The sequence below is a fragment of the Anolis sagrei genome, chromosome 10, assembly GCF_037176765.1.
Source record: "Anolis sagrei isolate rAnoSag1 chromosome 10, rAnoSag1.mat, whole genome shotgun sequence".
Lineage (NCBI taxonomy): Eukaryota > Metazoa > Chordata > Lepidosauria > Squamata > Dactyloidae > Anolis > Anolis sagrei.
Genome location: NC_090030.1, coordinates 15537696 through 15555515, shown reverse-complemented (window position 1 = coordinate 15555515; position 17820 = coordinate 15537696). Strand labels below are relative to the sequence as shown.

Below are 17820 nucleotides of genomic sequence, written 5' to 3'. Positions count from 1 at the left end.
ATGAAACACAAAAATTTAAAAAGTACTGAACAATCAGTCCAATTACATTACTGTGATGCCATTAATATAAAACAAAAACTCACAGTGCAGTCATTTGCAGCATATATGCAGATTTGCTTTGCCTTGTTGTTGGTTTTTTCAAAGAAGAATGTGCCACAATTTCCTATTTATATTTGGTATGGGAAGAAGTGATTATACATGTTTGAATGTGAAAGAGATGAATAGTGAGAAATCAATCCTTTTCAAGAGTGAGCGGATTCTTCCTTCTGCTGAATACTTGAAAACATAGGCTGGAAATGCAATATATCTGGCAGTGTTAGTACTGAATTCAACTTACTGTTTTCCTCGCACAGTGCCTCATAGTTAACACTTATACAGAGATCACTTCAATGTGGCTCTCCCAATGATATTTATATAAGTACATACAACCACATGTATCATACCAACAAGCTTCCACCCATTCTATTATGAAGGAACTGTATTAGAATTGCAGAATCATAAAGTTGAAAAAGAGAGACCTTGTGGGCCATTCAGTCCAACCCCATTCTGCCAAAAAGCAGGAAAATTTCATTCAAAGCACTCCTGACAGATGGCCATCCAGCCTCTATTTAAAAACCTCCATAGAAGGAGCCTCCACCACACTCCGAGGCAGAGAGTTCCACTGCTGAACAGCTCTCACAGGAAATTCTTCCTAATGTTCAATGGAATCTCCTTTCCTGTAGTTTGAAGCTATTGTTCCATATCCTAGTCTGTAAGGCAGCAGAAAAGCTTGCTCCCTCCTCCCTGTGACTTACCCTCACATCTTGATCCATGGCCCTCATCATGTCTCCTCTCAGCCTTCTCTTCTGCAGGTTAAAGATGCCCAGCTCTTTAAGCAGCTCCTCATAGGGCTTGTTCTCCGGGTATTCCAGCTTGTCAACATCTCCTTTCAATTGCAGTGCCCAGTATTGGACACAGTGTGATTCCAGGTGTGGTCTAACCAAAGTAGAAGAGAGGGATAGCATGATTTCCCTGGATCTAGACACCATACTCCTATGTATGCAGGCCAAAATCCCATTGGCTTTTTTAGCTACCGAATGCATTGTTGGTGTTGGGGATTCCTCATCTTTAGAAGAGGAAGGGGAGCAGGGAAGTACTCGGAAATTGGAGGGAGAAGAATAATCAGACGTTGAGGGTTTGAAAGTGTCCACATTTCTAGAGAGACAAAAAGAGACAGAACATAGGTGGCGTTCAGCCAGAATAGCTGCTAAAAACGCTGAGCTAATTGGGAGACACCCTAGCTTCTACTACATGGGGAATTCAGGGCTATAAATCAGAGGTAGAAGCAGTCAGCTTTCGCTAGTAACAACGATCCTGATGCTGATGTTTTCACTCCAATGGAATCTGCTTTGTGTCTGCTGCTAAAGACTTAGTTCATTGCCCATTGTCTGATGGAAGACTGGTGTTTCGTTTGGGACTTTGTAAGACACTTTAATTTGTGTCTGGATTAAGATTTCCATACTTTCTTTTGCACTTTTCAATTGCATTTGCTTATCCTTTGTGTTTCCTGAAGCAAAGCATTTTTCTTTTACTTTCAACATTGTCTAAAGGCTGTTTTTGAAGGACAACTCAGGACAGTTCATGTTTAACTTGTTTTCTATGAGAAGATCTTTTTCACACGTAGTGCTGTTGAGCCAGGCATCCCCCATTCTGTATTTTTGCATTTCATTTTTTTCATCCTAAGTGGAGTGTCTTCCATTTCTCCCTGTTGAACTTCATTTTGTTAGTTTTTCCCATCTCTCTATTCTGTAACAGCAATATTAAAATATTTACTTTCTATGTGGTTTCTGTCCTCTTTTCCAGACTGTACTTGGCATTCAGTGCGAACTACAAAAGCAACTCAAGAACTTCATTTCCTTGGACCAGCTGCCCATGACTCCCAAATACAGTGACGGGCGATGTGTGGAGCGATCCAAACAAGCCAGATTTGCTGCCGTTCCCTCTGTGTTTGGGAAAGGCATCAAATTTGCCATCAAGGATGGCTTGGTGACAGCTGACGTCATTGGGGTAGCCAACGAAGACAGCCGCCGCATTGCCGCCATCCTCAACAATGCCCACTACCTGGAAGACTTGCACTTTACAATTGATGGGCGGGACACACACTATTTCATCAAGCTGGGCTCTCTGGAGGAGGACCTGGCCGTCATCGGAAACACGGGAGGACGGCGGATTTTGGAGAACGGCGTCAACGTCACTGTGTCTCAAATGACTTCCGTCATCAACGGGAGGACTAGACGGTTTGCCGATATCCAGCTTCAACATGGTTCTTTGTGCTTCAACGTTCGGTACGGGACGACTGTCGAAGAAGAAAAGAACCATGTCTTGGAGATCGCCAGGCAGAGAGCTGTGGCTCAGGCTTGGACTAGGGAACAGCGGCGGCTCCAAGACGGAGAAGAAGGTATTAGGGCTTGGACAGAAGGGGAAAAACAGCAGCTCTTGAGCACAGGGAAAGTACAAGGCTACGACGGATATTTTGTTTTATCTGTAGAGCAGTATCTGGAACTTTCTGACAGTGCCAACAATATTCACTTTATGAGACAGAGCGAAATAGGCAGGAGGTAACAAACAAAAATAAACACTCAATCTCTGCCTTTGCATCACCAAAGACTGCCTGTTTTTAAGAAAACAAAAACATTACGTAAAGGTTTATTGTATTGGTTTTTCTAGATCAGAACTCTGTGTATATATAAATATAGATGGGGAAAACATATCCAACTGCCTTTAAATGTGACAGAAGATGGTATTTTAATATAGTTTGTTTAAACTCTTGGGGAGATGGTGAGGATTTTTAGTTCGAGGGGGCTGCGTTCAACATTTGGAAGCAGCATTCCCCATGTTGATCTCTATCCAGAAATGGTTCACATGGGCAAAGTATTTACAGTGCAATCCTATCCATGTCTACAGGGAAATGAGTATAGGATTGCAGTATCCATGTGCTCTCCCTTCCCTTCTTCAGGACCCCGTTGATTGATTTTGATAGCTTACATGTAACATGTTTGTGGTTGCGTCAGTGCCCATGTTCTCTTGATGTACAACACAACCTATCACCAAGCAGTCTGCAAAAGCTATACTTTCCAGGAGATTTCTGGGGACCCATATCTCATTTTTTCCCTGTATGCCACCAAAAAAGGAAAGAAACCGGCTACTTAATCCAGACCAGGATAGAGTTGTTTGTAAACTACAGCTCCCAGAATCCTCTAGCCAGCATAACCATGATTGTGCTGGTTGGGAGATTTGGGAAATTAAAGTCCGAAAAAAAGAAAGAAACCTTTTACCCCAAAGACTACTATAATCTTCACTTGGGAATTGTGACACTACTACCCTAATAACCACTTTAGAACGAATAGCTTTGCAATTAAAAGGGGCAAGCTAGGATTTCAAGAAATGGGAGTATCACTAACAATTGTCTTCATGAATGTGACACAGGAGGATGGGAGCTGGCCTTCCACTTGCCAACTCAAGAGTATTTTAAGTGGGAAAGCATGAACAGGCGAGTGACATCTTCAATCATTCATTGACCTTGCAAGGTTGCCAAAGCTTTACCGTACTACCCGGCCAAGAACAAATGACTGGATATGAGATTTTCCATTTAGGATATTGTCATCTTTTGGGTCATGTTGGTGGGTAGATTCCCTGATTGTGGGAGAGGAGGTGAATTCACTCTGCATTGTAGTCTGAACTTTAAAGTTTGGACAAAATCCTGGAACGAATTCATTATCCCCTTGTGATGGAAGCCAACAGTCTCCATCACTCTATGTGCATTTCTCTCATCTCTTCTCCATATGTTCCAAATGTGTCTAATGTGGTCAATGACGGTGTTTATTTATCACTAGTTTATCATCCCATGAAGGAGATACCAGTTTGTAATGGAAACAGTTTGATAATTGAAACAAAATTTTGCCAAGAAAAACCCTTGATAAGGTCCCTTTGGAGTTGCCATAAGTTGGAAAGATCTTAAAGGCATATAGTAACCACAACAAATGAAATGTACCCTCCTTTAAGCTCAAAAATGTTGCCATGTCACAACTTATATTTGTCTAATGCAGGGATGGTGGGTGTCTAGCTTTCTAGAAGTCTTGGATCTCTACCCCAGAGGCTTCAGCCAGAATGGCCATGGAGATGAGGCTATGGAAGATGATGTTCAAAGTATCCAGAGGGTCAAAATACCCCTTACCCTTACCATTTTAGACTTTGCTGCTAGAAAAAACATGGGTCCCAGATCTTAAGCATACTAAATCATTGTCCGTGCACATCAACATCAATCACAAAAGTTTGTGATTGTTGTTTCAGTACAGAAGCAGAGTTGATAATTTTTTTGTTTGTGCTACTCTGAAATGAAAGAGTGAAGGTCAGAATGAATGGGCACAGGTCTGTACAATAAAATGGGAATGTTCAGAAATGATATTCTTTGTCCCAATTAAAGGAGACAGAGAGACACAAATTGAAGATTGTACAGGAAATCATACGTTTCCTTACTAAGGTTGAATGAAGAAACCTGTGTGGTAAGAAAAAAAAACTTGTGGAAAGTTCCTTCAACTTGCAGGAACTTTTGTTGTTATTCCTAACAGAGCATACACTTTGTAGAAGTTGGAGAAACTGGGCAGCTTTGCTGTAAAAACCTGTTTTGTGCATGTTTCACTATGCACAAAAAAAACTGCATAGCTTTTTGAGGACACAACTGCACATCCAAATATTTTGTATTTTCACTATATGATTGGGAAGAGTGTAAACATCATGGTGGAAGGTTCAAAATAGTGGCTTCAACCTTTGCTGGTTTGAATATTGTGCAAACTTAATGTTACACAGCACAACCCAACTGAAGCCATACTGTCAAAGGCTTTCATGGCCAGAATCACTGGGTTGCTGTGCATTTTCCTGGCTGTATGGCCATATTCCATAAGCATTCTCTCCTGACATTTCACCCACATCTATGGCAGGCATTTAATCCTTGATTAAATGCTGATCATGGTGGCAAATTGCAACATTCACACTTACCTCTAGCAGACAAGAGTTATTTTCCCCACCCTGGATATCCCAGATATATAAACCTCACGATTTAGTTTCCAACAGACTCCTCAACCTCTGAGGATGCCTGCCATAGATATGGGCGGAACATCAGGAGAGAATGCTTCCGGAACATAGCATACCGCCTGGAAAACTTACAACAACCCAGTGAAGCCTTACCCTTTACTAGTTTGAATTTTGCACAAACCAATTGGTAGTCATCAGGGGGTAAAACCTGAACTGACTAAAGCTGCAGCACACGTTTCAGTTTCCATATTGAAAGTAGTGTCAGACTGCATGAATTTTCCAAACAGACTGCATAGATTTCCTATCTCGGTAGGGAGGAAATGCCTGGGTTTTCTAAAGTTTCGTTGTCCTCAACATTTATTGGAATCGAGAAAAATAGATTTACAATTCCTAACACAAACATAAGCTAAATACATTCAACTTGAGTGTATGAACTGGTCCTATGTATGTATGAATGAATGAATGTATTTTCGTAACATAAGTGGTAGAGCACTGATGTGGAACATCTGGCCCTCTCAATGTTGTTGACTGCCGTTCCCATCAGCCCTATCTGGCATACCCAGGGAAGAAAGATGATGGGATTTGGAGTACAAACCCATCTAGAAGACTACGTCTTCCAGGTCCCGGCTGGAAGTTGAGCTTGCCTGTAATGCCCTAAGTATATATTATGTGCAATGAGAATGTCCTTCTAGATAATGTTTCCTTCAGCTAAAGACACGTGGAGCATACAATAGTCAAAGATGAGGAAAATAATGAAAATCAGATCCGAACCCACTAATAACAATGATATTTCAGTTCTCCTGCTCTTGTTGCCTGTTAGTCACCTAGGCGCTGAGTGTTTCTGGACATTGGAGACAGAATAAACAACAGATGTGTGCCCAAAAGAGGTATCACATTTATACTGATCCTGGTAATGTGATCAAATTCAGGCATCCATATCCACTTCTCTACTAGTAATTCTAATCCAATGACCACTCCCCACAAAAAGCGGAAAGATCTGAATATGGGATTTCAGGTCCTTAATATTTGCACTTTTACAACAAATATCACTTTATTTATATAAGAAGTGCATTGATGATGTATTTAACCACTGATCTAAGATGTCCACACTAAACTTTGCATATGGTTTGAGCAATTGTCAGATTTTTGTGGATTGAGATCTCTTTTTCCCAAAGCTTTAAAGTCCCCGAAGAAAGACGTGTTTAGAATCGCTTACAAAATAGTTATTTGCTTGACATGTGCATTTCGAGTATGTAATACATATTATGTTAGCTTGTGCCTTGAGTTCCTTACAGTTGTATTTATATTATATGCAGAGAATGCACTTTATACAACTGTCCACAGAGGGTTTTTGACGCTGCCTTGAATGTTGTCCTTCTTGTTATTATGCCAAAAGCTCAGCAAGTGAAAGGAGTTGCATGATTTCCCTTAACATGTACCAGTGGATGAATAGGATCACTGGAATGTGTTTGGTAGGGATTGTTGGACATAGGATTAGCGGGGAAATTAATAACATGTCAAATGAGCTCATTGGAACATGAACCATCTAGGACAGCAAATACAATTGACGCAGAAATTCTAAATTTGTTGGGAGACGAGCAAAGGATGGGTTCAGTGAAAATGTCATAAGAATGGCAGCTGTTACTTAAAGAGTGATTTTAGCACACTTTCTGCTCAGACTCACTCTCGACTGTTGTGGCTTTCTGAAGAATCACATGCAGACCAAATTGCTGGCCTTCTTATACATGCATAGCGTGTCGGATTTTGTGCATTGAATTGCTTAGCTAACGTACCTTTCTCCATCCCTTCCCCTATATTTTTGCACAAAAGAGTAGTGACCCAAAGAGAAGAAGATCTCAAAAGGAGCGCCCAAACTTGCAATTAAATAAGCATCCAGAGAGTACTGTGGACTCGAACAATGATGAATCCGAACAAACATAAATACTCAATATGTCCAAAGGTGAACACTGGTGGGGTTTGGGGAAAATAGACCTTAGAATCATAGAGTTGGAAGAGACCTCATGGACCATCCAGTCCAACCCCCTGCCAAGAAGCAGGAATATTGCATTCAAAGCACCCCTGACAGAAGGCCTCCATCACACTCCGGGGCAGAGAGTTCCACTGCTGAACAGCTCTCACAGTCAGGAAGTTTTTCCTAATGTTCAGATGGAATCTCCTTTCTTGTAGTTTGAAGCCATTGTTCCGTGTCCTAGTCTCCAGGGAAGCAGAAAACAAGCTTGCTCCCTCCTCCCTATGGCTTCCTTGACATTTGAGAGTTGTAGTTGCTGGGATTTATAGTTAACCTACAATCAGAGAGCATTCCGAACTCTGCCAGTGATGGAATTGAACCAAACTTGGCGTTCCCATGACCAACAGGAAATACTGGAAAGGTTTGGTGGGTATTGACCTTGAGTTTGGTGTTGTAGTTCACCTATATCCAAAGAGCACTGTGGACTCCAACAATGATAGATCTGGACCAAACTTGGCATGAATACTCAATATGCTCAGATTTCAACACTGGTGGAGTTTGGGGAATATAGACCTTGACATTTGGGAGTTTCCACACACAACCTCCATGACCAACAGAAAATACTGGAGCGATTTAGGAGGAATTGACAGTGATTTAGGGGAGCGCACGCCTGCTGTCCTCTCCCCACTTGGCTGAGGGGCTAGCCAATCACAGCAGGAGTACTTTTGGTGGGATGATTCAATGCCATCTGTTTCCAAAAAGGAAGAGAACAGGCAGAGAGATCTTCAGCCTTCTCTTCCAAAGGGGTTCCTAAAACTATCAGAAATACGTGTTTTCTGAACATTTTTGGTGACCCCTCTGAAAACCCCTCGTGGCCCCCCACAAAGGTCCTGACCCCCAAGTTGAGAAACACTTCTATAAAGCATATGTTTGAGAAAAAAAGAGATGGAGGAAAGAGATGGCAAAAAAATAGATGTCACAAAGGACCGAGAATAAAACATTGGGAGAGCTAAATCCAGACAGCATGATGCTCTCATACCTTTTAAGTGTAACACAGAAAGGAAGTCAATCTAGTCTATCTCTTTGGGGCGAAAAAGAGCATTGAAAGTGTCCTTGGATTTGGGGATGGAGGAAGAATATTACTTAAGTTCAATCTTCAGCAGCCTTAGGCAGCATATCCAATAGAGAGGACTGCGGGGGCTTCTTTTGAAATAGCTTGGGACTTTACAGGGGATGAAACCCAAGCAGGATGGGGAATGGCACCAAGATCCACAGTGCCCTCCTAGGTCCATCCATGGCAAGAGGAACACTTGTCACTTTATACACAACATTAGCAAGGTAAGGGGGGAATGAAGAAAAAGTGTGGGGTTTGGAACTACAGTGGCTAGTGGCAAGCATAATTCCACTCTTTCCTTGACTTATACCATGCACTGATTTCCTGTGCATAATTTCGATTGCACCTTTGATTTAGACCTAATAGGCATGCTTTGATGATATGAATGGTGGTGGTTCTCAGAAGGCAGCATTCAACCCTTTCCTTGGCAGTATGGGTCAGATGAGTTTGGACGGCACTGCAAACTGTGTGTCCCAGCCAGCCCTCTCCCCTTTGCTGAGATTGAAATAAAGTTCCGGGGAAGCACAATATTAAAGTGCTACAAAATGGGATATTAGCGCTACAACAATATAACGCCATGGTGTCTTATATGTGGGGGAAATGTGTCTATGTGTACCAAATAAAGAAAAGTAATTGAGATAATGTCTTGAAGGAAGCAGCAAGCCGGCAGACCAAAATACTGTGTGAAATGGCTTTAATGTAAATGGACATTGCAAATCTATAATAGTTCTGAAGCTGCGGTGGGAAACAAAGCCATCGCACTGGAATAGCATTTTACAGATACCACAACTGTAATGGTAAAGAAGCTTCAAGTTGGAAGGCCCATCCAGTCCAAGCCCATTCCACCATGCAGGAATACACAATTAAAGCATTCCTGAATGATGCCCATCCAACCATGGTTTAAAGGCCTTCAAAGACACAGTGTCCACCACCTTTAAATTATTTTTTCATGCCAGGAGCAACTTGAGGAACTGCACGTTGCTTCTGGTGTGAGAGAATTGGCCGTCTGCAAGGACGTTGCCCAGGGGACGTCCAGATGTTTGATGTCTTATCATCCTGTGGAAGGCTTCTCTCATGTCCCCGCATGGGGAGCTGGAGCTGAGACGGGAGCTCATCCCACTCCCCGGATTTGAACCGCCAACCTGTCGGTCAGCAGTCCTGCTGGCACAAGGGTTTAACCCATTGTGCCACTGGGCGCTCCACCGCCCTTCAATGCAATGATGGGGCAATTCACTATTGAACAGCTCTTACAATCGAGAAACCCTTCCTAATGTTTAGGTGGGCTTTCTTGCAATTTGAATTCATCGGTTCTCATTTCTTATATCTTGAACAGCAAAGCTAGAGCGTATTTCAGTATAGAATCCCATATATTGTCAAATGGATTAGGTATTCCTGTTCAATCATCTGCACTCTTATCATTTCCCATTCTAATATATAACATGGTGTCTTATACAGACCTTAAGCAAGAACGATAATACTCCGGATCAATGAAACTGGATTTTTTTTCTTCGTCCTTGCCACTTTACACTATCCGTGGAAGAGAACGTGTTTGCCGTTTACAATCTTTTCTTAGATTTAGTGGTGAACTTTAGCCTCTTAATAAACATTACTATATCCAAGTGTGTCCTTGACAATATTTCAGACGTCTGATGAAGTTCCATGGCAGACCATGGAAACTTTCCTAAACACAAAGCAAAGCCGAGCGTACAGTGTTATGTCAATGATTAGTCGTTCTTTCCTTTTAATTTTAATTTCTCATGAAAAGTAATGATGTTTACAGTGTATACCAAGATTTACCAATCTTATCTAACAACAACATTTCTAATCTTAACCGAAAATTGTAGTATATTAATGGCCTGAACCTTGTTGCTAGGAAACAATAGATTCCGGTTTTGTATTCCTGCTCCGAACATGAGCTGGAGGCTGTACAGGTTTGTGTTCAATGGCTGCAGTGAGATGGTTTGTTGCATTTTGCTCTGGTTTTCAGCCCAGAAGCATGTATTTTCTACCAAAACCATTACAACAATCTGCTGTAAATAGGATACGTTAATATATGATGTGTTGACATTTGGAAGACAAAGTACTTTGAATATTTCATTTTTAAAAAATAAAGTTGCAAAGAATTAACCCGAGTGGCTTTTTGTGCTTTCTGAAGTCTGGCTCAGTGATGGAAGACACAGAAATAAGAGTGTGTTGCCGTTAGTTGTGGTTGTGTTGAGCGATTTTAAGAATACATTTACTTTTTTTATAAATATAGGGTTTTTTAATCATGTCAGAAGCGAGTTGACAAACTTCAAGTCACTTCTGGTGTGAGATAATCAGCCATCTTCAGAGACATTGCCCAGGGGACACCTGGATGTTTTACCATTCTGTGGGAGGCTTCTCTCATCTCCTCACATGGGAAACTGAGCCTGATGAAAGGAGCTCACCCTGTCTCGTAGATTTGAACCACCAACCTTCAGGTCAGCAGTTCAGCCAGCACAAAAATTTAACCCATTGCATCACCATGGCTCTTATAGGTCAATTGTCCCTTACCAAGAATTGAAATATTTCAAAATCCAAAATTCTCCAAAATCAGAATTAAGTATTAGTACAGTTTTATTATACCACATACAGAAATTCAAAATGTTCCCAATTTGTTCACCTGGCTGGCTGAGATGGTGACACCTTTGCTTCCTGATGGTTTCGTACATACACTTTGTTTTATGCACAAAATTGTTTAAAATATTCTGTATAAAATTGCCTTCTGGCTAGATAGCTACGGTCTATATGAAGATAAAGTACTTTGGCCACATATTGAGAAGACAGGAAAGCTTGGAGAAGACAATGATGCTGGGGAAAATGGAAAAAGGAAGAGGGGCCGACCAAGGGCAAGATAGATGGATGGTATCCTTTAAGTGACTGGCTTGACCTTGAAAGAGCTGGGGGTGGCCACGGCCAACAGGGAGCTCTGGCGTGGGCTGGTCCATGAGGTCAAGAAGAGTCGGAAGCAACTGAATGAATAAACACACATATGAAGCATAAATGAATTTTATTTAGGATTGGGTTCCATCTCCAAGATACCTCATTGGGTACGATAGGTAAATACTGATATATTTAAAAAATCCAAAGCACATCTAGTCTGAAGCGTGTCAGAAAGGGGATACTCAATTTAAGCCCCATCTACTCTGCCATACAATTCAGTTTGTGTATCCAGATTATCTGATTTGAACTGGGTTATATAGCATTATAGACTCATAATCTAATTCAAGGCAAACAATCTGGATTCAGAAACTGGATGATGTGGCAGTGTAGATGTAGCCTTGTTGGCCTTGGGCACATAAGTTGCAGTTTTAACATTTCTAAAGGTAAAAGTAAACATTTCCCCTTGACATTAAGTCTAGTCTAGTCTGACTCTGGGACTGGTGCTCATCTCCATTTCTAAGCCGAAGTGCCGGTGCTGTCCGTAGATGCCTCCATGGTCATGTGGCCAGCATCATTGCATGAAGCACTGTTACCTTCCCGCTGAATTGATCTGCTCACATTTACATGTTTTCAAACTGCTAGGTTGACTGAAGCAGGGCTAACAACAGGAGCTCAAGGCTTCCTGTGGATTTGAACCACCGACCTTTCAGTCAGCAAGTTCAGCAGTTTAGCAGTTTAACCCGCTGTGCCATCACAACCCCTTAGTATTTATAGCATGACACAAATATCAAAACTCAGTGAACCATGCAGCTAATAGAACTATATGATCTATCGTCAACATGGAGATTATCATACTCGCTGAAAAAGATCAGCTTACCATTGTAACTTTAATTTTTATTTTAAACCAACAAGCAAGCCTTGATTTTGACATTTTATATAAGGGTCATTTCACTACGCTATTGTATATAATCGGACTTGAGCATTCATGGATTTTGATATCCATCAGGCTCCTGGAACCAAACCCCAGCAGACACTGAGGTCCCACTGTACAGTATTTCCAACCTCAACATGTTCTGCCCATATCAGTCCTTTTTAAAGTTGCTCAAGCAGCCAACAAGCCTGGACCACCAATAGCTAGCAAGAGGATGCTACTCACAAATGGGTACAAGCAAACACAACTGGTAAGTGATTTTAAACACAATAGAATTACATTATATCCAGTCCACCCCTTGTTTGGGTATCAGCCAGCACGTCAATGACTTAAATCAAGAAATAGTTTCCTAAGATCTACAGAAACACTCACTTGAACACCCCAGCAAGCGAGAGTCCAAAAGTGGCAGGCCAGAACCTCAATCAATGGCTGATACCAAATGAGAGACTCCCCCCTGGGCACACAGAAAACTGGGCGACTTGGAAGGCGCTGAACAGACTGCGCTCTGGCACCACGAAATGCAGAGCCAATCTTAAGAAATGGGGCTACAAAGTGGAATCCATGACATGTGAGTGTGGAGAAGAGCAAACTACTGACCACCTGCTGCAATGCAACCTTAGCCCTGCTACATGCACAATGGAGGACCTCTTTGCAGCAATACCAGAGGCACTCCAAGTGGCCAGATACTGGTCAAAGAACATTTAATCAACTACCAAGCTTGCAAATTCTGTGTTTTGTCTGCTTGTTTGTTTTTGTTAAAAATGTAATACAAATGTCTGGTTGCTGATGACACGATAAATAAATAGTACATTATATATAGCTAGCTTTGGGAGATCAGCTTATGTAGGTATAGACACTTGCTTCCATCTATAATAATAATAATAATAATTATTATTATTATTTTATTTATTTATACCCCACCACCATCTCCCCAAGGGGACTAGGGGTGGCTTACATAAGTCAAAGTCCAACAGTTAGAGCAAAACAAATATACAACATAAAATACATCAATAAAATATAAAGAATAAAATATAATGAAAACAATAACACCAAAAATAAAATAAAATAAAAATGTAAACACACAATGTAATATAATATAATATAAAATCACAATAATTGAACACAGTGGGCAGGGCCAGTTGCAAAGATTAAAAGTTTAAAAACTCCAGGTGAGATGAGCAGTGTAGTGTATCCGGAAGGAGGTTCACGTGGGACAAAACAATTGGGTTTAATTGCACTAGGGGGTGAGATAAAGTGCATCCAAGGGCATCTTATGCAGGGTTTGGTCAAAGTCAGGGATTGTTGTTCATTTGTTGAAGGCACATTGGAACAGCCAGGTTTTTAGGTTCTTCCTGAAGTCTGCCAGGGTGGGTGCTTGCCTAATTTCTCCGGGGAGCAAGTTCCAGAGCCGAGGGGCCACCACAGAGAAGGCCCTCTCCCTCGTTCCCACAAGTCGCGCTTGCAATGGGGGTAGGAGTGAGAGAAGGGCCTCTCTGGAAGATCGAAGGGATAGTGTAGGTTCATAGAAGGAAATGCGGTCATGAAGGTAGGCGGGTCCCAAACCGCCAAGTGCCATGGGATGTCCTGGCCCTTGGTGTTTGATTACTTGCCATTTTTGTGCAGACAGGCAGTAAGTATATACAGTGAGAAGCATCTCCTTGCCACCATCACACTGCACAGCTGTATTGGGTGTCCTTGACATTTCACTGGTCTCAGAGCATGGGGCAAGCGGATATACAGAGATGATGATGACAAAGAATTAGGGCTACCAAGACATCACAAGCGAGGGACATCTCAAATCTCAAGCAAATCTCAAGCAAATTTACAAAAGTAGAGTTGGAAGTGACTCCAAAGGCCATTCAGTGAAACCCCATTCTGCCAGACAGGAACACAATCCAAGCCGTCTTGACAAATGGCCATCCAATCTAAGAACTGCCAGAGGAGACTCTACCAGACTCCCAAAGCAGCATATTCCACTACCAAACATCTCTTACTATTAGGAAGTTCTTCCTTATGTTTAGGTGGGATCTCTTTTCTTGCAGTTTGAACCCATTGCTCAATAGTCCTATCCATTATTTTCTTTTGCCCTGTGCTTATGTTGCCCTCTGATAAGTGGACCAGACCAGATGGTTATTACATTCTATACTTCCTTGTGGATGTTGAGATTTCAGCTAGGAACATGGATAAAAAGGTCCATGCCTGGTGAGCTTCCACTAAATCAGATCGGCCAGGATATATATTTATTTTATTTATTTATTTACGATATGTATAGCCCACCTTTCTCAGCCATATGGCGATTCAAGGCGGGTTGCAGATTGGCACAATTTGATGTCAGGCATTCATAAAAGTGCCATTAAAAACAATCAACATTACAATATAAACCATCAATAAAAACCATTGAAGTATATAATCATCGGTGTCATCTTGTTAAAAACGTTATGCAGTAACATCGTCTGGCCATTCCATGTTCATCATACATAGTTCTGTGTTATCTATTCTGCTGCATTCTCAAAAGCTTGCTCAAAGAGCCAGGTCTTTACTTTTTTTTGGAAAGTCAGGAGGGAGGGGGCCGATGTAATATCCCTGGGGAGGGAGTTCCATAGCTGGGGGACCACCACCGAGAAGGCCCTGTCCTTTGTCTCTGCCAGTCGCACTTGCGAGGCAGGCAGGATCGAGAGCAGACGATCTTAAGCTTCTAGATGGTTTATAGGAGGAGGTACATTTGGACAGGTAAGCTGGGCCAGAATCGTTTAGGGCTTTATAGGCTAAAGCCAGCACTTTGAACTGTGCTCAGTAGCAAATTGGCAGCCAGTGGAGCTGACGCAACAGAGGAGTAGTGAGTTCCCTGAGCATCACTCCTGTTAGTAACTTGGCTGGCACCCTTTGGGCCATTTGCAGCTTCCGAACAGTCTTATAGAACAAGCACTCCAGGCTGAAGGCAAACTATAGAGGTTTATTACAGTTTGATTGAAAGGAATGTAAATACCGGCGGATGCTCAAAATATGCAAGCATAAATTCACAGAAATATTCAAGACATTTTATACAGTGTTGACAGCTATTCAGACTTCCCACATCTTCTCCTAATTGGAGTGGATCCCCATGGCAGAAAGAAGAACAGCTGGTGATTGGTCAGTTTAAAGGTCCAGTCCCTTGCAGAGATACCCTGTGGGAGGATGCAAAACAAAGGGAAATGATGACATGGGTATGCAGATTATTCCTTGATTGATTGAAGTGCCCAGTTCTGTAGAGACAAAGGTGCAAGACCCAAAAGACAAAATGTGACCATCCCAAATAACTAGGAACATGGCTACCTATTCAGGAGACTAATCCATTCGTATCTGTTTGTTCTTCTTTTCTATTGGAATGGCAAGCTTCCAGTCTTAGTCAAACAGGTAAATATCTTAAGCTCGTCTCGATAAAATAGTAAAGAGTAGAGACATCAGACTGGCAACAAAGATCCGCCTAGTCAAAGCCATGGTATTCCCTGTAGTAACCTACGGATGTGAGAGCTGGACCTTAGGGAAGGCTGAGCGAAGGAAGAGAGATGCTTTTGAACTGTGGTGTTGGAGGAAAGTTCTGAGAGTGCCTTGGACTGCGAGAAGATCCAACCAGTCCATCCTCCAGGAAATAAAGCCCGGCTGCTCACTGGAGGGAAAGATACTAGAGACAAAGTTGAAGTACTTTGGCCACATCATGAGGAGACAGGAAAGCCTAGAGAAGACAATTATGCTGGGGAAAGTGGAAGGCAAAAGGAAGAGGGGCCGACCAAGGGCAAGATGGATGGATGGCATCCTTGAAGTGACTGGACTGACCTTGAGGGAGCTGGGGGTGGTAACAGCCGACAGGGAGCTCTGGCGTGGGCTGGTCCATGAGGTCACGAAGAGTCGGAGACGACTGAACGAATGAACAACAACAACGTCTTGGTGATCATGTGTCTCACATACATACACAAAGGGATCTGATATTATCTGAGTTGGGAAATAGCTTTCTTTAATTGCAGAGTGATATCTGTTCCCCGGAGCAGGGGAAATAGCTGCCCTCGGGACATATTTGATACACAAGTATACATTTAGAAATTGATACAGTACACAATCTACACAAGTTAGACAGAAATATCCATTTTATACATTTATTAAAGGGTTTGGCTTTGATATAGTTCAGGGCACAGTTGCTGCTGGGTCCTATCAGAATCTTCAGTGGCTTCAATGTTGCAAAAATTTGGTAGAGCAAAAAATGTTTTCAGAAAAAAGTCTTCTTATTGTTCATTAATATTTGGGGAAGGATGTCATTGCTCAACAACATGGGGGGAACCAATTTGACTACTTTTGCAGTGAAAGGAGCCCCCGGTAGCGCAGTGGATTAAACTGCTGAGCTTTTTGACCAAAAGGTCGCAGGTTCATATCCGGGAAGCAGTGTGAGCTTCCCCTGTCAGCCCCAGCTTCTGCCAACCTAGCAGTTAGAAAACATGCAAATGTGAGTAAATCAATAGGTACTGCTCTGGCAGGAAGATAACGGCGCTCCATGCAGTCATGCCAGCCACATGACCTTGGAGGTGTCTATGGACAACACAGGCTCTTCAGCTTAGAAACTGAGATGAGCACCAACCCCCAGAGTCGGACACAATGTCAGGGGAAAACCTTTTACAGTGAAGGACAAGTTTATATTATTATTAATAATAATAATAATAATAATAATTTTATTATGATCATTATTAATGTTGTTATTAATTTTAATAATTAATGGCATTAGGGAATTATCCTTATAATGTAGGAACAAAAATCATGTTATATAGTGGTGTTGTTACTGTTTTATTATTAGTTTTATTATTACTAATTTGTTATGAATAATAATGTAATCATTATTAATTTCATTATTAATAATGTTATTAATTTTATTATGAAAAATGACTTTATTAGCTTTTATTGATTTTGTTATCGGTTTTATTAATAATTTTATCATTATTATTAATTTATTAATAATAATAATTCCATTATTAATAATGTTATTAATTTTATTATTAATAATGATTTTATCTTTATTATTATTTATTTATTTTGTTATTGGTTTTCTTATTAATTTTATCATTATTATTAATTCATTATTAATAAGAATTGGTCTTATTAATAAGGACTGTATCATCATTATTAATTAGGTTCTTGTGGGTTTTTTCGGGCTATATGGCCATGTTCTAGAGGCATTTTCTCCTGATGTTTCGCCTGCATCTATGGCAAGCATCCTCAGAGGTAGTGAGGTCTGTTGAAATTAGGAAAATGGGTTTATATATCTGTGGAATGACCGGGGTGGGACAAAGAGCTCTTCTCCGCTGGAGCTAGGTGTCAATGTTTCAACTGACCACCTTCATTAGTATTTGAAGGCATGGCTGAGCCTGGGGGAATCTTTTGTTGAGAGGTGTTAAGATGTGCCTGGTTGTTTCCCCCAGGCTCACAAGAACCTAGTGATTCCAGCCATGAAAGCCTTCAACAATACATCATTATTAATTTAATTACTATTATTGTTGTTGTTGTGGTTGTGGTTGCTGTCATTAGGAATTAGGAAAATGGGTTTATATATCTGTGGAATGACCGGGGTGGGATAAAGAGCTCTTCTCCGCTGGAGCTAGGTGTGAATGTTTCAACTGACCACCTTCATTAGCATTTGAAGGCCTGGCTGAGTCTGGGGGAATCTTTTGTTGAGAGGTGTTAAGATGTGCCTGGTTGTTTCCCCCACGTTCACAAGAACCTAGTGATTCCAGCCATGAAAGCCTTCGACAATACATCATTATTAATTTAATAATAATAATAATAATTGTTGTTGTTGTTGTCATTAGGAAT

General features: G+C 41.3%; 1 protein-coding gene across 10 annotated transcripts in view; it reads left to right on the top strand.

Moving 5' to 3' along the window:
* Nucleotides 1-10280, top strand: part of TENM1 (teneurin transmembrane protein 1) — a 453498-nt gene extending 443218 nt beyond the window's left edge. For all 10 annotated transcript variants that reach the window (XM_067471568.1, XM_067471566.1, XM_067471567.1 and 7 more), the window contains one exon: nt 1843-10280. In XM_067471568.1, coding sequence (XP_067327669.1) covers nt 1843-2601 — 759 coding nt within the window. In that variant the 3' untranslated portion in view covers nt 2602-10280. The remainder of the gene's footprint in view (nt 1-1842) is intronic.
* Nucleotides 10281-17820: the final 7540 nt, after the last annotated feature.